This window comes from Magallana gigas, chromosome 10 (assembly GCF_963853765.1).
Source record: "Magallana gigas chromosome 10, xbMagGiga1.1, whole genome shotgun sequence".
Lineage (NCBI taxonomy): Eukaryota > Metazoa > Mollusca > Bivalvia > Ostreida > Ostreidae > Magallana > Magallana gigas.
The window spans coordinates 17674241-17697028 of NC_088862.1; the positions used below are offsets into that span (position 1 = coordinate 17674241).

The following is a 22788-nucleotide window of genomic DNA, read 5'->3' on the forward strand; positions in this document are numbered from 1 at the left end:
TAGCCATTTTTATTGTGATCTGTAAATTCTACAGTCCAAGTGTTTGTAAATGAATTATACATATAAAATATATTTAAATAAAATGATGCTACGTTTTTCTTTAGTTATAATTTTAAACGGCGTGATATATACTGTTGATTACTAATTAAACACGAGGAATCAATTTCCGCGTAAAATTGCGAGAAGCGCTTTAAAATCTCCTTTTTATTTTTTGAACAGATGTTAAACTAAACAAAACTGATAAAAATTTGGCCTTCGTCGTTTTTGTGCTTTGGCGATTTGATGCAGATCAGTTGAATAGCGGAATTAAATACTACTAGCGTAAATTAAGGAATCTGCGGTATACTATATAAAAAAGACAAACTTCAGAAAGAATTGACGCCTCTGTATGTTGGATCACAGAATATACAAGTACATGTCTCGCGTTAACATCTATGGTAAACGGTCATATAATTAAATGTAGATGTAACCATTTCAGGTATGATTACAAACCCAGAAAAAAATTCCAGGATGGGTTCGAGGGATAAATATCTTAGCCACGGGATTGCCAAGGGGGTGCGATGCCTATGTATATGTAAATGTAAGGAATTTGAAATTTCCGGGGGGGGGGGGTAGATCTGTGCATGTATTGATATAGTAGAGATCGTTCTGAATCAGTGGTTTACATGGAGTTTTTAAATACTGTACAGTATACATGTTAGAAAAATTAATAAATATTATAATGACAAAGCAGAAACTAAACACTTTTCACTTAGGTAAAATCCCCCATTTTTCATTTCAACGCTTAAATAACAAATAAACATTTAAAATAAACTTGCTCAACTCTACTATGACGTTGTCTTCGCGATAAAAATCAAAAAGCAATACAATTATCAGCGATTTTCTAGCGCAGTTGCACTCTTAGTCTTTTGATATTAATAACAATTTTTTTCCCGATGACATTCGTGTTTTTATCTCATTAATTGAATTTTTCACACACAAGTAACGATTGGTTTAATTAGTCTGTTTTTGACATGATATGTTAAATGATGATTCTAAAAGCAATAAAACAGGTCTGCATGGACAGGCCACGTAATTAAACTAAGATAAGCTAAGCCTCTCTTTAAGACAGGTCAATTTTAGTCTTACTAACTTCTAACCGTATCTCTTGAAAAGGATACTGGTCGCATACGTTTATCATTATTGATGTGAAATTTATAACCTTTCTTAGGAAATGACTTTAGTTTTGAAAACAAATTCCTAATGAATTGCAATTTATATATCTCGTTCAGACCTTACGAACGTGCGAGAGTTCATTTCAAAGAGCACATTGACAATGTCCTTTACAAAATTTATATTTCTTGAGGATCAAAAATTAGTGCTTATGAACGTACGACATCTAATGTTTGTAAAGGACAGCAATATCAAACAAATGGAATGGGTTTTATAGAAATAATGTTCAACATATCTAGTCGTGAAGAGATGAAATAAGATAATTATGTCAAACAGAATCCTCCAGATGCATCAACCGTTTCCAGTGTGTTATCACTGGCAATGTAATTAAATTGATTGGAAGCAAAAAAGTATGATTTATGACAGCGTGTCATGCATTTCTTATTTTGCACCCGGTATTGGTGAATTGTATTAACACGCGCTTCAGCATATACGGGTTACTCCGTTCATTCAGAATGACTATTATACAAGAGACAGTGACAAATGCTGTATTGTTGTTTGCATAAAAATAACTTAAAAATGTTCGATATACTTGTACATGTGCATTGTATTTCAAGTGCCCATTGGATTGTGTATGTTCGGTAAAGCGAATTTAATCAGAGATTGATATGTTTTTGGTTTATTTGATTATTACTTTTAAATTGTATATCATTGACTTGTTACTTTTTAAAGGACACAGATAGGATTTTTAGGTGTTAAAATCTTATGTTTCTTGTTTCACTGGATAGTATGGAAATAATGTCAAGAATAGATAGAATCAAAACGTCTTTTACTCTTTCATATTGACAAATGCCGCTTTACTTAAAGGGACACTCGGATGAATTTTGCCCAATTACACATGCGGTAGAGGGCAATAGTCGGCTGAATAAATGGAATATTACTACTTTCTATTTTCATCTTTATAGTTACTGTAGATCATTCAAAAAACGTCAAGAAAATCCAAGGTTACTTTCACGAATATCGTTATTTACTTTTATATTGCAGACTAATTGCCATTCGAAATATTTTATGAAAAAAAACCCATAGATTTTCTTTCGTATTTTAATTCATTTTTCAACTTTTGTAAAAAATTATAATTGAATTACAATAAAAAAATGTTTATGTGCTATAAGTCTTGATATGATAGCACTTTCCGATGTTTTATCCCAAGAAAGCCTGCATGACCCGTTTCTGTTTCTGTACAGTGGTGTCAAACTCTGGAATATCGTCAACAATATGGTGACGCACGTGTTTGTGATCTTTGACCTGGATCTTATCGTCGGCAAATCTGCACATGCGCCGTCGGATCCAAACTTTACCTCCAGGTTTCGGAGCATTTATATCGTTGTCCTTAATAAATTAAAAAAATCATTTTTTTTTTGTAATTATATAATTATTCATGATTGTTTTGTTCATAAAAGCTTTTGTGCTCGTGGTTTTCAAGAATACACAAAAACTTCAATTCTTTACTTAATTGATAATCAAGCGTACAGGTAGGTATAATTTTTTTATTGTACAAGAAGACAGTGAGTGAAAAAAAATTTACTTTCTAATAAAGAAAACCACTCATAAATTCATCAATCAAAAAAAGTTTTTCTGTTGATTTACTTTCGATAGACAAAAATGCCATTCATCAAGTACGTCAAGTGAAAAGAAGTGAAAAGTCAACTGCTCTAACAAAATTACTCAATATTTTCACATCTACATGAAACTGTTAATTCCGACTGAGACAATGATGATTTGTAAACCATGTGATACTTACGTCTACGACATATCGTGCCAGTTTGGGTAACTTCATGTGCATTTTAGATTTTCCGCCATATTTCACATGGAACGCCATGATCCTGTTTTCCAGGAAAGACAGATTTTTATCATTGGATTCGTAATCGTCATAATGTGGAAGCATATCGTGCTCTGGGTCCTTTTTATCCATCAGTCTTTTGTGGATATTCTCGTTGACAAATTTCATTGCCGTTTGCCAGTTCCCGCTTGGCTTTTTCTGTTTCGAGAACGAGTCCGCCCCGGGTATTGCGGGTAAATTTAGTTCTTTCTCGTCTTCTGCACCGATAAGAGTCGGTACATTTTCGAGGCTTGTAACTTGAAGTTCTTTTGATTGCTGTGCTGCATTCGGAACTTGGAATTGCGTTCTTGCTGCCATGTCCGATTTTTGGGTTTCAAATACTACTTCGTTTTTGGCACTTCCTCCGTGGTTTTCTTTTTTAAGAAAGATTTCCTCCTGCGTTCGTTCCTCTCGTATGTTGGGTAGATCCACCCGCTGGTCTTTGCGGGGAACTTCCGTAATCAGAACCGGTTTCACGGGTTTCGTTTCATCTCGAGGCGTATTCTCTGAGGATTTTTGTCCACTCTTTGGATTACTATCAGTGACACTGGCTGGCTTGTTGTGGTTTGCGAGGATTTTCAACAGTGACGTATCACTTGCGTCATTATCGAGGTAATTTGGAAGCGAAGCTAACGATTGAAGCGAGGCTGCCTTGCTTCTGCTACCTTCGAAATTCGACTGAGTTTCGGAAGGGTTTCTTTTTCGAGGCTTCTTCCCCCGGACTTTTCCCTTCTTCCTCGAACCGATTTGTTTCTTTGAATTCTCGTTTTCGAAGTCAATAATCTCGGCTTCCATCATCTGCCGCAAAGATTCACGGATTTCCAACAAGCTTCTGGGCTTCCGAACCGGTTGATTCCGTCGATTCGCTCGAAGTGTCAGGGCCACGCTTGTCTTTGCGACAGGTGGGTTATCTTTTCGAGCTGCTGCCTTTTCCTTCATGAGCTCTTTATAGAATACAGCCCCTGCTGTGTACGGTTCTACAATGGTTGACTTCCCGTCCTTGAACCACTGTAGCAACTGTTGCAACATGGTGTCCCTATCTGGAAGAGTTTTGGACATTTTCAAAGGTGGAAGAGGTTTCGACTGAGGTAAAGACTCCTCCGTCATTTTAAAGTGGAGAAATTGAAGGAAAGGCACCAAATGTCCCTGTTTCATATTCATCCGAGTTTCAAGCTTTGCTTTCACGTATTCTCGCATGATATCCAGCGTGGCCGTGTTCTTCTTCCCGACAATTCGGTCATAGTTTTTGGTATCTAGAATAAACACTTCCGTGTTAGCCGTACACTTGACTGTATGCATGTAGGTGCTCAAGTTGTTCAAAATCTCGATGTCGCCAAGAACCTCGCGGTCCTGAATCGAACACAAGTCCACGTGTCGCTCCTTCATATACTTCTCCACCGCCGCGTAACCCTCGGTCCGCCTAATGACGAGTTCCTCGGACTTGGTCTCCCATACCGCCGGGTCCTCGTATTTTCTGAGTATTGCTTGACGTCTTGCTTCCCTATAGAAACATCAGTAAAAGACCAATTAATGGTGTTGTAAGTGCTTATAATTCACAAATTGAATAGTGGTTATACATGATCAATTGATGGTACTCTGAGATTTTGGATGCTTTATAAGTAGTTCCATAAAAATCAAGCGTAACGACTATAATTTACAAGAACCAATCGGAACATCGCTCGGCCTTTTCCGTCAATTCTCGACTTGACGGAAAAGGTCGAGCGATGTTCCGATTGATGAAAGAACTATATAACGATGACGTTCTAACTAAACTAAACTAAACAACATTACTGCATGGAAACTTTTAAACAACAAAAATAAGATTCCATACAGTTATATCAAACACATTACTGGCCTCTAACATATTGTTTACTTACTTCCTTTTATCCCTTTGTGCATGTGAAAAATTACAATATATCAAACCACTTTTTAAGATTATATTTCCTCATCTGAGATTCGTCACTATCAAATAATGCTATATGTACTTTAATTGAAGATGACGAAAAAATATGAATCATTTTTAGAGAGATGGGGAAAATTGTAAGCCCTAACCAATATTCAAATGAAAAGAAACATATATAATTTACCCCTCTTTTCAATACAAAGATACACGTACAATAGGTCAGAAATATGATTGCTTAAGTCATATTTCATTACGAATTACTAGTAGTACCTGAGATGTTCAAACTCCACAGCGTAGATGTCGATGCCGGCCTCAAACGGCCACAGATGTGGGTACTGTTTCTGGTGCTTGTGGGGTTCCACGATGACATTAGCCTGACCTCTGTAAGCGACAATTTTTATATAATAACATAAGATATGATGCCATAATATTTAATAACTTCGTTAATTAATTCCAAAACTTACATTATAAAAACCAAATAAATAAACGATATACACATAGTCACATGCCCGTGGATTTGAGTTTATACTTGAGTAAAAAAAGGACACGACGTACAATCACGTATTCATTTTACTTTTACATGTAGTAACCATGTGACCGGATATTTACTTGAGTATAAAATGGAGTCCTTGGACTGGTTCCCCTTGCTTTATCAGCACGGTGTCAAAGATGAACGTCTCCCTCCTCAGACTCATCTCAAGGAGCTTCTTCAGCTTGGTGGGCATGTGCGAGAAGAACGGATGTGAATCGATGAAGTCGCTAATCTCCGCAAACTCCTTCTCTGTATCCAACTACAGGCGAGAGAAGCGATTCATACAATAACTGCTTAAAAGGGCATGGTCACGATTTTGGTCAAAAATTAATTTTAATTGTTTGATTTTTTACAATGCTTCAGATAGGCATTTCTATTAGTAATAAAAATGTGAGTGTCAGATGTCGAGTATTGAGCGAGAGACAAAGCTCACGATTCTTTAATAAGTAAAGAAAGCTCAGGTAATGTTTTTGTTTATATTTTGAATGTTGAAAGAAAATTCTGGGTTCGACCTAAAATGAATGTGACATACGCTAGAGACTGTTCATTCATGTTCAAAACGCATCAGCAGATAAAAAAAATCAGCTCGAAAAAGAACAGCTACCAGTATACTGAACCAATGTAAACAAAAACATGATATGGCACGAGCCTTGTTTTGTTTACATAGCAAAGAATTGTAATCTCTGTATCTTGCTTAAAATTGTACGACTGAATCCCAAATTTTGTTTGATGGTTAGAACTGCATTATTAAAGCTTTAAAAAAAAACAAATATCGAAAAATAAAATTTGACCAAATTTGTGACTATGCCCCTTTAAATGATAAAGTTAACGTTTAACTTTTACTGTGGTTCCATTGATTTTCGTGGGTATCAATTATCGTGGATTTTCTGAAAACCACAGTTTAAAGGATACGTAATTTCGTGGCCAATGATCCTATCAATACAAAATGTTAGTTGAAATTGAACTTTAATGAACATTTAATTTCGTGGATTAACTTAACAACGAAATCCACGAAAATTTATTTATATTTTTCAGTCTGATTAAAACCATTTCTTTACAGTCGTCATGCTTGCTTATTTTTGTACATGTATCACTTTTCAGTTGATTAAAAACCCTTCTTTTTTTAAAAAGTGGTTTTAATTTTTTTTTTTTATTTCTGTAATAATACCTTTAAAGATCTATCAAAGAGGTCTTGTCCAATCACCAACAGATCTAGGTCTTCATCAGCGATGATAGAGGCGTTCCGAAAGGATTCTCTTTTTACAAGGGCAACTTCGCCAAACGATTTTCCGGGACCTTGGTTCAAAGATGTCTGTACATTTATTTCTGAATAATCTTATATATTGAGTATAACTCACGTAAATCACATCAAATGTGACTAAATATTGACAAAAATAATTAATACATTTTGGGTTTTCTATTACCATAACTGACGATGAATTTTCCAAATTTAGACCTATCCAGCACTGCCAGTTTCTTTGGCGCCGGTTTTCTCATCGTTCCTTTCTCCTTTCCTTCCTCACCGTCCTCATCCTCTTCCTCTTCCGCTAATGGCTCTAGCGCATGCGCACTCTTAACACGTGGTTGGTCGGGGTGACCCGGTTCCGGGGTTCCCGAGAACGAGGATGGGGCCGGGGAGGGGGTTTTGTGCTGACGTAGAGGGGTCCAGTGGCCGCCCTCCTCCTCGCCTGTCATTCTGGGGTCTATGTAAACCGATACGCTCCCGTTGAGGATTATGTAGAAGCTTAAAAGGACAGCATTTATTTTATTATTTAAACGAATATATAACTTAACACTTTAACAGTCTTCTTTTTGATAGAATGACGAGTCTTGCGGAGAAATGATGTTCTTGAATTTTCACACATACCCGTTATTGCATTTGTACTGTACCTGTTTAAATTTACAGTTAATAAATATTAGTTAAAATATATATTAAAACCTGAATATATCATTTCTTATAGCTAAGCAAAAAGTTAGTCATTTATCATACAGTCACACGGTGTAGACTGTTTTGATAGTCACACTATTAATGAAAACAATTTCAGGTAGGTTAAGAACTGTTAGAAATCAAACATGACAGTGAAAAAAAATATGTCCGACCCATTTAATCTGTATAATAAGTTAATGTTCAATTTTGATTGTTTTAATTTATTTATACCATGAAGCTTAAGTAATTAATATAAACAAACGAAATGACAATGGAATAAAAATACTGATTTATGAAGCTGGTTTGTGGAAACACAAACGGACAAATACTTGTTGAAAGTATATCATTGTGTAATATTCTCAGCAACACGTGACAAACATGGCGGTGACACTCACCTAAACTCGATTTCAGTAGAATCCCTATATCACACAGATAAATCAAAAGACTGTTTATAAAAAAAAAAATACGAATACATAAGTGTACATAATACGATCCTTAGCTTTTTATCGTTTTTTTTTCAGATTCGCGACCTCGCACAGAAATAACATGACTGTACTTATAAACCATGATGTTGTTTTTGGCTCCTCTCTGTTTGCAACACCTGTTTTGCTAAACCAAACACACAAACACATTTTTGAAAAAGAAAAGCAGAAAAGCAAGTAAACCCTTAGCTCCTTCCTAACTCCAGTTTGCTACTGTATCCATTTTCGCTAAATCGGTAGCTAATACTATCAGTTTGATTAAGCTCATATCTTGTCTTTGAAATATACAGATGTAAGTTCGTCTATAAGGCCAAAACCTGGACAAAATTTAATGTGATCATATTTTAATCAATAATATTAAAAATTTTCTCTCTGCCTTTAGTTTTCATTTATCATGCATTGTTATTAAATCATGCAATATGTTACCGTATGCATGTAAATCTTGCATAATATGTTATAATCTTTTTTGTCATGCAGTTAAAGGATTCAAATCCTAACGGGGTTTTTTTGCACATGCGCAGCACTACAATTTTTCGACATAGCCACCACACCATTTCAAACCGAGCAAGTGTTAATCCTTACCAGTCATCTTCCGGTATGTCCCTGTATAAAGGGAGGGATCAATTAAATATCCGTGATTTTGACACACACTTTCACTTTAAATACTGTAAACCAAATTTTATTCGCGAACGAACAATTTTCGCGAGTTTCAGTAGAGCATTGTCGTCGTGTGTATTTTTCGCCGCGAACTGGACCGAGGTCCTTAAATGTCTCGGGCGAAAATTAAATGTCGCGAAATGGCTTGTAAGTAGTACATTAGGAAATAAAGTCAGCGCGAATAAATTTGGTTTACAGTAATTCAAATAAAATTCGTTAAATATTTTTTAAACTTTAACTCTCTTTTTAATCTTTGCTTTTGTGCATTACTATTCTTCTTTTGGTACATTTTGCGTAATTGAGCAAAAACACTTTACATAATACCAATTTCAATCAAATAGTTATCATGATTTTATTTTTATTTTGCATGCATATGCATTTATATTTATTTTATTAATTACATGTATTAATTCAAACGTAAACGAATTTTCTAACTAGCTAAATAGGAAGTTGCATGCTGCATAAAATGAAAAAAAGTATGATAAAGTTGGTATGAAGTTCTTGAAACTATTATCATTAAAGATAAATGAATTAAAATGAAAGGCATCAATTATTACTTTATGATTCAAATGCAAAATAACATGGTAATAACATACAGACTTTTTTTTATTTGAATTAAAAAAAACCTTAAAACGAGTTAGATCTGCAAGGCATCGCTGAAAATAGGCAGTATTTCTTATTGCATGCATAAGCTATATGAATTAACTCTGAATCAACAAATTTAACTGTAAACAGGAAGTCACTCAATAAATGTTAGACTCGGAGCCGGTTATTAATATCACACACTGAAGAAGACATACCCATAATCGTCTACTCGCATTCTGATGTAACACAAAGAATATATATCTAAAATTTTAGTCTTTATTTTGACAAATAAACAAGAACTAAGATTACAAATATTTTTTCCCTTTTCAACCACTAATACAAAATAAGCGTTGCAGAATACCAGACATCATTAAATATTATTGTGAAAATAAAATTGATGAACGAAACTGTCAAAAGTGTCTGTAACTATATCTATAGCATAGTAACTAGTTTTGAAAGTTTCAATTATTATATAATTATTATCATAACCAAATCTTTATTGTCTGTATATTTCATTATCAGATAATAAACAGGAAGTTTAGTGCTGTATGTAGATTAAGATTTTGTCGGATCATACGTGTCTCGGATTAGCTAAAGTGTACTGTATTTTCTAAAATTAACTTAGAAATACACCACCTGATTGATAATGATTCCTGTTATATAATATTTATTACAGATTGTATAACGACAGATTCATAATATCTATTCTATAGAATTGAGAGTTATACACTATATCAAAAGATAGATGAACGTTGTGTAAATTTGAATTGAGGACAAAATTATCTGAACAGGTCATCCAATTATTTGTCTTAATGGGGAAAAAAACTTCTTGTCCAAAAATAAAATCTTATCACTGTTTCCCAATTAAATGGAATGAATTAAGCAAACATGTAATGATGGGTAGGACATTGCAAAACTAAATAAAAATCACCATTGGTTTCTCACACATGGGAGGAATACCTAGCAAAACCTAGTTATCCCAAGCAACTAGCTGAATTTAATCTAACTGCATCTATACCTGTGTACTGACAGAAATATCTCATATGCAATGCGTATACATGCATACATGTATATGAGAATCGGATACAAACAGTTAATATATATATACTAGAACATTCAAAGAATTTTACATTTCAAGTATAGCATGTATAAATATACTAGATATGTGAATGACATAATGACATATATAATGCAATTACCTTCACAGTGACATCGTAAAAATGTCAACTAAAAATTATGTAAGAAAAACAAAATACAGATATTCCTAAATGTAATGTTTGTTGCATGCTATGGCATAATGTTAAACCAACACCTGACAATGAATAATACACATCAAGTCTTCATTTTTGATGAATGCTGTATCTAAAATTCAAGAATTTTTTTTCGTCTTGGTTTCAATCGTTTCCAGCACCCGTTTATAAAAGCCATTCTTTTTGACCCGCTGTTCTATACCATGCGACATTCTAATACCTGGCCAACCCGCCAACAAACACGTTATACATACCGATTGAATTCGTCCTCTTCTTTCAAACTAACATACACATATCTCATGATTACAACAGGTCACTTAAAGTACAGACTATACACATAGAATTGTGTTTCGTGTGAATTTCAATGGAATTTTCTTATATGAATTTTATGTGAATAATATTTTATTCAATATCTATATAAAATCATACATGTAACATATGCAATTAACATTAAGTTCACGTCATGTAAAATCTTCTTACGTGAGTTCAATTAATGTTAGGGCTTGTCACATGAATTCCATTTATATTTCGTATGACATTGGTGTGAGACAGTTTTTGCCTTTATACACATTCTACATGTATATTAAAACCAGTCTTCGACTGAAATACAATGATTTAAAAAAAGCGACGTCTCTCATTCAAGGATCTAGAGGGGGTTTCCGCCCCCACCCTCTCAAAAATTCAGCCTATTAAAAAAAAACCACACAATCAAGTTATCTAAAATAGGTATTTGAACCCGACCCTCCCTCTCAGAATTCCCCTTCCCCCTTCCAAATGGGGAAAAAAATCTAAATCCGCGCATATTTCTTATTCATGAGTGAAATTCAACTTTTTTGCAATGTAAAACTTACATGTAATTAAATTGGAAACGGGGAGAGCAGTTGTTAAATTCCACCATAGGGGGTTTCAACTTTCGTGATAATTAATTGTTTGATTTTGTGCACAAATAAAGTCGATTTTCGTCCCCCTATTGTAAAATGAACTCGGTTCGTGCATGCTATTGACAAAGAAATAGTTTGATAGAATAGAAACCTGATATAGTGATATGCATTTAAAGTGATTTTAAACCGAAGAGTGCATTTTTTATTTACTCGAATTTGTTTCGCTGCATTTTAATTTCAATCTGTTCAATTCACTGACTGTTTGACATTTAAAAACTTAAAACTGAAAACAACAGACATGAAGGCATGCATGAAAAAAAAAATGGTACTTCTGATGAATTTCTGTTTAATATCTACGGCATTCATAGAATTCCTCTGCGATAAATATTTTTTAAATCTGAATTGAAGATGCATGCACATGTAGATGTATTTCACTTAATATCACCTAAAGCACAAAAAACTCAAACGTTTGTGACAGAAAATTCGCATTAATCATTGCTTCCTATCATGATTTTATTTACGATTCAGTGATGTTGAAGAATGATGATAGCGATGCCTCAAATGAACATGTGAATTCTTGGAGAGGAAATCAGACTGCCCCGACCGTTTCCTAATTTAAATATGGATTTTAAACCTCCACTTACAACTGCAAACTACTCTATAGAAGTGAAATAAGATACTAGTATAATTCGATGCATATATTAGACAGACAAGACGAAGCTACTGTACGTATAGCTGCATCTTATACGTACACTGTACATGTACACATTATAAGAATACAAAACGACAAAATGGCCGGTATTTTTTACATGGTAAAAAAGTTGCACGTGAACAGAGGAGCGACATAGGGGGGGGGGGGGGGGGGGGGCGGAGGGGGTGTATTGATGTATGATATAATGGCTCAAGTTTGGAGAATGGATTCAAACATACACTCAAAATTCACAGCTTTCCCCGGGAAATAGGAGCTGGGGGAAGCATTTAACCGTTGATCACGAGAAATTCTTCAAATCGTTTTGTTTATCTACGACGTATTTCACGTAGATAGATAAAAAAAAACCTGATTGAGGCATAGATAGGTATAATGTCCAAAAATATTCGTTTAAAAAAGGGGGTAATTATAAATAATTGCAATCTTAAGAAAAAAAAACCAATTGATACAATGAATTTTATGTAAACATGGTTTTTCCTACCTTTTAATTTCTCGCAAAGAAATCCGATGCAATACGATATTCTAGTTAACATACATGTATAGAATTAAACCACAGACCCAATCCTATCTCTAACACCTGCACTGAATGTATGAAATGGCAGCGACTGATCAGAAAGTCAACAATGGGTAAATAAAGAAAAAAGCAGGAATTCGACATTTGACGTTGATATCTTTGTCCGGTGTGTGACGACACAGATAAACAGAGAACGGGGTAAATCGGACCCCCGTGGTGGCGACGGAGCCATGCAGGAGTTCGTGGAGATATCTCGCACGGGAACAGAAGTTGAGGGCGGATCAAAGTGGGAAGAATATGTATTTATCATTAATTTTTTTATTTATGAGAGAGAGAGAGAGAGAGAGAGAGAGAGAGAGAGAGAGAGAGTTTTTAATGCATGCACAGCGATAAAGAAAGTAGGAGAGAGAGAGAGAGAGAGAGAGAGAGAGAGAGAGAGAGAGAGAGAGAGAGAGAGAGAGAGAGAGAATAGAGAATTTTAGGTTTAGAGAAGGAGATTTGTAAATAATTTAGAGAGAAAATTTTTACCACCGAGGTCGAATATACTTTATGACAGGTAATACTAGTACCAAATTAGCAAAATACTTGTACTTCAATAACCTGTCACTTAAAATAAATATTAATAGAATTCAAAATTCGATCTTTAATCAGCAGTAATTAAATGCGGACGAAAGAATGAAATAGATTTATTTTTCCTTTTTCAAACCGTGCGCGGAGAACCTACATGTACAATAAGTGGGGGTAGTGAATAATTAGATGGTATTGAGCTGTTGTGAGTTGACTTAAATAACGGATATTGTTGCAGCTGAAACAACAATGTGTTTATTCCCCTCGGCAAATAAATAACTGTACAATAGCTTATAAGTACATGCATTATATTGGATCCATTGAGCAATTAAGCAATCGAGTGTTTTTTTTAAATTTGAAACTTTCATTATTTTTAACTGAAACAGATGATGGATACTTTCTACGGATTGTAAGAATCTAGCATTGTCAGAAATAACGCAGTTGGTGGTTTTAGATAAGAAAACTAATTAATAATTAGATTAAATAAGTAATTACCTTCTTTCGTCTTTTCTCTTAGATCGATCTACAATATCACTCTCTGGAGGCGGCGAACTTTCTGATTTTCAGATTGTATTTAACTAAAGCAGTGGTCTCATAATTTGGACAAAAGTAGAACTTGATATACACGTGACACAATGGTCATATTTACACAAAGTCATAATTGTAGACAAAAATTTAATTTTTGATAAACAAATTTGGTTCAACAAGTAATTTTGAGAACAAACCCAAGATATAATTCAAGGTTCAGTTTCAAAGACGGAGAGTGGATTTTCAATATTTGCCATCTTTATCTTTGATGAGATAATTCCATTACTTTTCATTTTGGATTGCTTGGCTTTCAATTTACGAACGGCTCAAGTGTTGTCAAATCGGCGCGACATTATATACATTTAGCTACGTGGCGATACTTCAGTTTTTCCACGTTTCTAAAGCTAATTGATGACAGGTTCTCATGAACTACAATGAAATTCTGTTTAATTTGAACGAAATTGATTTAGCATTGAAACAAGTTGGTTTTATATTGAGAAGTGTGCATTGAAAAGTTTTAATACAAAAACTGAGTTTTGTTGCATGGAAGCGGATTAAAACCTATCTACTGCTGACCTATGATAGAATAAAAAAGCTCAGAGAGAGAGAGAGAGAGAGAGAGAGAGAGAGAGAGAGAGAGAGAGAGAGAGAGAGAGAGAGAGAGAGAGAGAGAGAGCTTTTTGATACATGTATTTTTGATGTAACAAGAATATTGTCATTTTCGTTGACGAGTGGGCATCTCAATGGGAAGGTCCTGATCATTTAAGTCCACCTTTTCATGGTATAAAAAACTTCTCAATTATTTTTATATTTTAGACGTGCGTCGCAATACCGTCCACGCACAAAATACGAAGTTAGTGTCGAATCTGACCTATATTTTTAAAAAAAATCATCTTCTTTTTATTAAAAAAAAAGTTTAAAATTTTTCGATTAAATTTTTCAAAATAGGGTTTTCCCACCTGTATGAAAAATATATATGGACACACAAAAAATGAATTTCGGGTCAGTGAATGCAGGCCTATATGCACCAATAACTACTAGTATTTGCTCTTCTCTTGAATTTTCTTAGTTACCAGTAGCACGGGAAACAAGGTCAAGTGTCCCCCTTTACAGGTTTTTAACTTTACGGTATAGATCAAATGTTGAGCTTTGAATTAATCCTTTTTAAACACCCGGGCTAGAGCTTCCATTGATTTCTCCCCTTTAGCACGGTATCACTATTCCCCCAATTAATGCCCCCAGATGTGGTAGATGCGTTGTCGTAATCCCTATACCCCGTCCTACGCTTGTCGAGTGAAATTTTTCTAAATCTAATGTTATTTATCGATAATTGTATAAAAAATCTCTTATCTTTGTTGAGATTTGTGAAAGTTCAATACCTACATTGTAAGACTATTTGGTTTGATTATACTCATCCAAAAAATGAGAACTTTTAAAGTAATGCGGATATAGAGTAGGAGTTGTCGAACTTACGCGTCTCCTTTCTCGCCCTGTTTGATGATGATGTCGTCCCGTGTTGACCTGTGGTACGAGCAGTTTCTCCCGATGTCCATCAGGATATCTATAGAGACGATTGAAAAACAGTTAATGAAACCTCCAAAATTCTTCAGAAAGTTTCTGGCAGATACCCTCAAAATATTCTCTCAGTCACATTGATAGAATGCATGTACGAATTTAATGAATTTCAACATGTACGAACTGAATGTATACAAAAAAAGTTTTTCAACAAAGTGCATTGTTAATTTTAGGGTTTTTTTTCACTTTTAAGACCATTTTGATAATTCAGATCTAGCCAAATTGTAATTAATTATAATTAATTTATAGGGATCAAAAACTCACAGAACATCGGAATGAAAAGACGGTGTTTACATAAGCTGACCAAATACTCAAAAATAACACCATGGAAGAATTCCCCGTGAAACTGACCAGCGATTATTTCCCCAAATCAAAGTTAAATATATCCTCCATTAAATATTGTCTTTATTTTACAAATAAACCCATTATCGTTGATCGATAAAGCAGAAACTATAAATGGAGGAAAGAACAATATTTATTTTTTTTAAATCCCGTGTGTATATGTTTTAACGATTGTCGCCGTAATAATACATGTAAAAATATAAATTATCGATTAACAACCCTAGAGAGGAACAATCCACACTTTAATTGGTATTTTTGAAATATTTCGTAGGTCTTACCATTTATAAAACCACTGTTATACAAAATTCTATAATTAAAACAAGTGAAAAGCTGTCAATGTGACAGCAAAACGGGTTTTCTTTTATGTGAACTGTATCCATAATCCATGTCAACCCGTATCCAGTGAAATGGAGTACCCTATATGCAATACATTTATTTTGCCAAAAAATGACTAAGTTCAAAAGCTGGTATTTTTTTCATAGATTATCGGACATCAAAATCCTAGCAATATGCACACCTTTGATATATGTACAATTGATCTGCAAAATAACAACTTCCTTTCTTGAAAACTGTAGAAGGAGTTATCCGTACAATGAGGGTACCCTTTTGGCAGCCGCCCGCCCATCCGCCATTTTCACCATTTTAGTAACCGGATTTTCCGTTGGAAACCCCGGTCAAAAAGGTTTACAATCATTCAAATTCTTAATCTAGCAGTCCATATCGCACAGCAAGCACATGGCGTTATTTATTTTTCTCTTCATAAAAACATACCCCTTACCTAGTTAATAGGAATATATTTTTAGTATAAGAAAAATATATTACGTACAGTGTCTGTTGTTTATGCGTCCATAAACACACTTACTTGTATCAAGGTTCTGCATCAAAGGACTCTTCTTCCGGAAGAAATCCACCAGAAGTCGAAGTTCCGGTTCCGTGCGCAGGGCTTTGGGTTTGGTGATGGTGTCTTTCACGGAGTCCATAGCCATCTTGAATTCTTTGTTAGGTCTTGCAATAAGGTACTCCCTACTATATATATCACTCTTACGGCATCACAATAAATATTTCATCAACATCCAAATAGAATCCACTCACAACAGGAATTACCAAAGAGCATTACAAAGGAATTCCATCCATTTTGGCACTGTTTATTTCTATAAAAAAAAAAAAAAAAGAAAAGATAAACTGTTGAAAATATCAATGATTCTCAGTGATTAACTTATTTCAAATTTTGGTATTAAAATTTTAAAAATTTATGAACTGTGAAAAAAATATTGAAAAACAATATAATAAAGATACACTGATGCCTAAATCCAGTTTGAAAATCGTCCATTAATTGACCAAGGTGTAACAAAACTCTAATTTAAAACATTTGAAACCTGCATGGTAGAACATTCCCGTATTTATTCCCTTCCGTCTTTTGATAAAATGACAAAAATAAGGTTGTTTGGCATTTGTTGTATATGCATACTGTATTACATGTTGATCAACATAAATATATTGTAAGAATGAAATCCAATACATGTTTTGAAGTCGATCGCACACACGAATCTTCTTCTAAAATACCCGAGTGGTTATAAACATGTCTTAAAGATGATACACTCCATAGAATTCTCAGGATTATTTTTGTCTGAGAATAAAATCCGATCAAACCGAATCCATCGAATAATCAAGACATCTAACTTAATTAAATCAGAGACATGTAACTGGATAGTGTATTTACCGATTCAGGGTTTGATTAAAACTTGTTCGTGGAAGTTCTGAAATAGTATAACGCAGAGATCGATCTAATTAAAGCAAACATCAAAATGCACATTATATATAGTATACGTTATTTACAAGCTTAAAGAGTATAGTGGTTTTTAACGTAAAGGAAAGCGCCCTAACTTGCGCTTATTGGTGTCGTTTGGTTGTTGTTTTTTTGCACCAATTCAAACTTCCGTTTCAGCGCCACCTATGAATAATCCGGCGCTTTTTTCATTAACAGGTCAATTCTCCGCACTGAAATTTATGGCTAAAAACTACCAAAATTAAACCGATCTATCTTCAGCATCTAGTTATGTCCCAATATAAATAAAATAAATCCTGAAGAGGACGTTAAACAACAGACAACGAATCAATAAAATACACCATATGGTAAAATACCCTTAAAACAGATTCTATATATAGTGTATAATATACCCGACACGCTTTTATAGATACATATGTATGTATTTAGAACAGAAAAAAACCAGAAGCTTTGGTTGTACAGTCCTTATAGCATGCTAATGCGTAGGTCAGTTCACATAAAGAAAGTGTACTTTTAATAATGCTTGCATAATCAACAGTTACTAAATACGTACCTATAATTCTCAGAGCCTTGAAATAATGCACTTTTGGCTAAAAGGTTACACATGTACTAATAGTTTGATCAATTTGAAGTTCAAAACAATTTTTGCAGGTATATTATAGTGCACGAATTACACAATAGTCAGATGGTGTTTTTTTTTTTAAAGTAAGCGGATCATTTTCACAAATCTGATTTGAAGGTGAAAACACTTGTTAGTGTCATTCATAACAAATGATGGGGTATAATGACAAAAGTGCACATTGTAATGAATATAAAAAATTAAATCACGAATACAATTCACTATTTGTGCATGGACTCAACTGTACATCTCTATTTATATGCCCCCAATTATTGAGATAAATTCAGGCATGTGTCTATAAATGTTTTAAATATAATACATAACAAATCTCGAATTCTATGTCCTAGATTTAAGCTTGCAAGGTACAATCAATCTACACTTAGTATTAGGTCTGTTTCTTACAATTGGTTCTAATCCGTTTTAAAATGATTATCATAATGACTTTTATTCTATTGCCACTTAAATGCATGACTATAAACTGATTTTGCGAGCAAATTAGGCGATTTGTGTTATTAATCAGTCGGGTTGATCCAAATCATTTCTAACTTACATGTAATTCAAAAGAAGAGAAATATCTTATTAACGAAAAGATTGATAGATTTTATTTTGCTGCCAAAGTTCTGCATTCCTTCGAGTAATCAACATACACTCACTCAGTCTTTACTCAACTTTGAGAAGATCTTTTTCTTACTTATACCCGCTATCTACAGGTATTTATAAGTGTTGTATTTGTACTTTGGATGAGGTCAAGCAAAAACTTAATATCATACATGTACTTATGTTTAAGGACATTACGGTGTTGGGTTACATATCAATATTGTAAATATCAATGTCAAACAAAGATCTCTAAAAAAACAAAAACAAAACAACAAAAACAAAAAAACAACAACATTGAAACATCAGAGAAGTAAAAATTATCCCAAATGTATGGGGGATTGATTGTCCCTGTCCCTGTGATAGTGTACGAAGCCAATTTTTCATAAAAAAAAAATATTGTCCTGAGTTTGCTTATCGATGAGAGAGAGAGAGAGAGAGAGAGAGAGAGAGAGAGAGAGAGAGAGAGAGAGAGAGCTGTGTAACTTTTTAAAGTGTACCCTTTTAGTTTCACTACAAATCCCTCTTGAACTAAGAGCATAGCAAGAAAAGAATTTATTGACTAGCCACAAAATGCTTTGACTTGAACACGGAAACGGAAAATCAATTCCACTCAAAAAAAACCTTTGAATTATGGTAGGCGGATAAGTAACGGCATAAAATTAAAAATTGTTTATAGATATACTTCAAATATTTACTTATTATTTTGTTTGAGAAATAATACCTCTTTGTTTAATTGCTGATATTCTTTCCGTGCTAGTTTCAACAAAACATACCTACCTTCGATTTCATTTTCTTTCTTTTTTGTGCGCTAGCGCTGGTATTTTTAAAAGGCCACAGCGAGTGTTTTCACACAATGCTACGCGCCTTTTAATAAATTGATTGTAATTTATTTGATTTTAAGAAGCATGCAAAGAAAAAATAGATAAAGGCACATTGTGTTCCCCTACCTTTATTGTTTTTTTTTCTTTTTCCAGAAAATATTAAAATTAAAATGATACACCTAAATTTTTCACGCTGAAGCAAAATTATTTCTTTATCATTCATAAACTTAAAAATCGATCTTTTTGGCATCTAAAAAGAAATTCTGTGTATCTAAGAGTTAAATGTATTTACGCAAAAATCCATCTTAAGTGGAGGAAATTGAATGACAAGATTTTTGAAAGATAAACGTGCTACGTATATTGTCATCACGAATTTGTAACGCTTCGGGAAATAAAAATCAATCATTTGATTCATTGATTAATTTACCCCCTGGGACTGTTGACACCCCCCTTTATATGTACCCTGCCAAAAAAATTAAAGTTGTCATGAACTAGGTCATGTGTATTGAAAAATGTGCACCAAGTGACAAAAATATAATCAACAGTTTACGTTGATTAATTTTTTTAAGTAGAGAATTAAACAGATAATTTAATTTTATCTATATGATTTTCTTTTTTATAAGGCGATGGTTTAATAACCCTTGTGTCCAACAGTTTTTTTTTTTTTGGGGGGGGGGTGTTTGTTTTTTTTATTTTGACCTTTTACTTTTAAATTTGGAGTAGTTTGAATTGAATGGAGTCTGTTTAACTACATGTAACACCCCCACCCCAACCCACCACCCCCACTTCTTAAGACAATAGTATCTAAATAGAATTACACAAACTACTACCAACAAGATGATTCCCAGTAATAGTAGAATTTTTAACAAGAAGTTCACTCACCTTATGACATGTTTTGTTCGATCGACCACTGATTTAAAAATATAAATTCCAACTTCATATACGGAGAATTATAATAGCACTTTTATAAATATAAAGAAAACAAATCTCCCTAATTTTTTTCACAAACAAAATTGGTCTCGAAATATCACCGGAACAAACGTACGAAAGAAGTCTTTCTGTCGGACTTTGTAGGCCTTCTCATATATAACAAAATGAACTGTTTAATAGACCTACAGCTCCCACCTCCTACAAGAATACATAGAACGCAAACATTTGTATTCAAACACTGTTTGATTCCCGAGTAAACTCCCAATGTCAACTTCTGTATGCCCCCCATTCAATTCTTCAGTGAAGTACAACGACGCTGCATACACAAGGGGCCGAGATTTAATTTTTTTTCCTTCTTCAGAAATGAGTAGTGTAGTGTTTACACTCGGTAACATCTACACCGCTCATTTTGTGACGTTGCCCTTTTCACAGTAAGTCAATTTGTCGCCTTCGATACGACAGCAAATTGTAACTGCTAAACTCAAAATTAAATGTTCGGCAAATGATCTTGTAATTTAATTTTTTTTTCCGCGACAAACCAGCTTTTCGTTTACTTTACTCTTTAAAAAAACTTCCACTACAAAAGGTAATTGCAAATGTGGTAATTTTGAATTTTATTTAAATGTACCCAAACGATTTTTTGCCATTTAGCCTCTGGTATTGTATCGAACAGGTATATTTGTATCGCTCAATTTGAACCGAAATATTACCGTGTGTATTTTTAAAAAGAAACACGTGCCGACGTTTTATCTTCAGATCCATGCGCACAAAATACCCATATCAACAAAATCAAAACCTTGATTCGTTGCAGAATTTTAGAAAATCGGTTCTTTTTTTCTTATAAAGAACTTTAAAAAAAAACGTTTGGCTTGAAAAATATAAATGTTAATAATATTGATGATTTTGGACTTGCCCCAGCCCTGTTTTCAGTGAATCATTGCTGATAAAAAAAATTTTAACTTCCAGCGAAACTTACTTAACATAGCACTATTATTTGACATCATTAATATATTATACGTAAAATACATGTATTTTACAGCAAAAGTTTGGAATGGATTTACAGATATTAAAATTTTTGGACACCTATTGAAAAATAAAAAAAAATCCACTATCTCTGAAATTGGGTAATAAGTATATACATGTACTTATAGATGTACGTACATTTGCACAGTATTATAATCAAGGTATCTCTCTTTTTATAAGACACCAGTTTAACGTTACATATTCAACAAACCTTTGATGAAACGATAACTTCCATGGAAGTTTCAAATCACAACTGACTAATAAGTCAAAATCTATAATTAACAACTGGAATTGTAACACACTTTACGACCCAAATGTAGTTTACAAGAGCTGTATGCATTATAGATTTTCCTTGCAGCACAACGGAATGTTTTGTTCGAATTAGATTAGCGATGGATTATCGTTTAATTCCATTGCCTCCTATTATGTTTTACTAAGTCCAGTAGCGTGCTACTGTCTTTGATATCAAATCGCGTTTTGGGTTATAATCTATGAATAGGGTTTGTGTGGAACAATGCTGCCTATTCGGTGTGTATTTCAAGTGCCATACGAGCAATTGCAACTGGAGAATATAAAGATTTAGGCATAGATAAATAGTACCTATATCTGAAAATAAATATAATTAAATCTCTTAAAGCCCAAGCTTACTCAACAGATTACAGAAAACCTGTTACATAAAAAAGATAGATCTATGCATACAGAATGTGCTTAATCGCTCAAATACAGATTTCAAAGATTTTATTTTGAAATTTTTTTTCAATGACATGTTTCGAGTGGAGCTCGGTAAACCTTCAATATTTGTAATGTGCCACCTTCCACTTCAATATTGACAAATACTTCCGAACGTTCAAATACAGCTCCATTCTGCTCTTATACTCAATTAAAGGTATTTCTAATTAATTATCCTTCGAAAGTTTTATTGTAAATAAACCAAAATAAACGACTCACCCTTCTGTTAGTGTTGAAGTCCCACAAAGATGTTTTTAAACTGGTGCCAGAAAAGTTTCCAATTTGATAATTCCCAAATTTTTCACTGCATTTTATTTCACCTCGTTAGCTCATTAACTGTGATTCAAAACGATGGTCTCCTATTTTCATTGAAAAACGTTACCCACAAGAGAAAAAAAAAGAGTTTTCATATACAATTAAATAGATAAAATCAATGGGACCCGTCTCTGTTGCTTATAAGTTACAAAAACCCCAAACAAGCATGTACGCTTTAATACTACACCGCGGGGATTTAAAATGGATTTGTTTGCAAACTGGAGATTCGGGGAGGATTTTTAAAACACCCGTGTTATTATTTTAGTCGATGCTCTGGTTCACTTGGATGTTTTATCCCCCGAGGATCCATCACAATGCATAAAGGTGTACATTTAAAGTGGCCATTTCTTTTAAACGTCAAGGTATAAGTACCAAGTGAACGAGGGAACTTTTAAATTAATTTACAATGCCAGACCTTGATATACAGCGATGTACCGGTAGACGATACCTTGTTTTGCAGAACGGTAAGAAAAAATTAACCACAG

General features: G+C 33.8%; 1 protein-coding gene across 16 annotated transcripts; it reads right to left on the bottom strand.

Annotated features, from left to right (window-relative positions):
• Positions 1-2235: 2235 nt before the first annotated feature.
• On the bottom strand, positions 2236-22475 carry LOC105326941 (uncharacterized). 16 transcript variants are annotated; one of them, XM_011427182.4, is made up of 13 exons: positions 22208-22475; positions 16346-16634; positions 15040-15127; positions 10622-10648; positions 9333-9353; positions 8458-8478; positions 7789-7812; positions 6891-7210; positions 6635-6762; positions 5544-5725; positions 5205-5315; positions 2954-4532; positions 2236-2541 (listed from the first exon to the last, which is right to left on the bottom strand). In XM_011427182.4, exons 2-13 carry the CDS (start codon positions 16467-16469, stop codon positions 2353-2355), a joined length of 2814 nt encoding a protein of 937 aa, XP_011425484.3. In that variant the 5' UTR covers positions 16470-16634; positions 22208-22475; the 3' UTR covers positions 2236-2352. The 16 variants fall into 16 exon arrangements, with proteins under 16 accessions (XP_011425484.3, XP_011425498.3, XP_011425491.3 ...); XM_011427196.4 differs by lacking the exon at positions 22208-22475 and adding an exon at positions 21471-21625; XM_011427189.4 differs by lacking the exon at positions 22208-22475 and adding an exon at positions 20189-20680.
• Between the last annotated feature and the right edge of the window lie 313 nt (positions 22476-22788).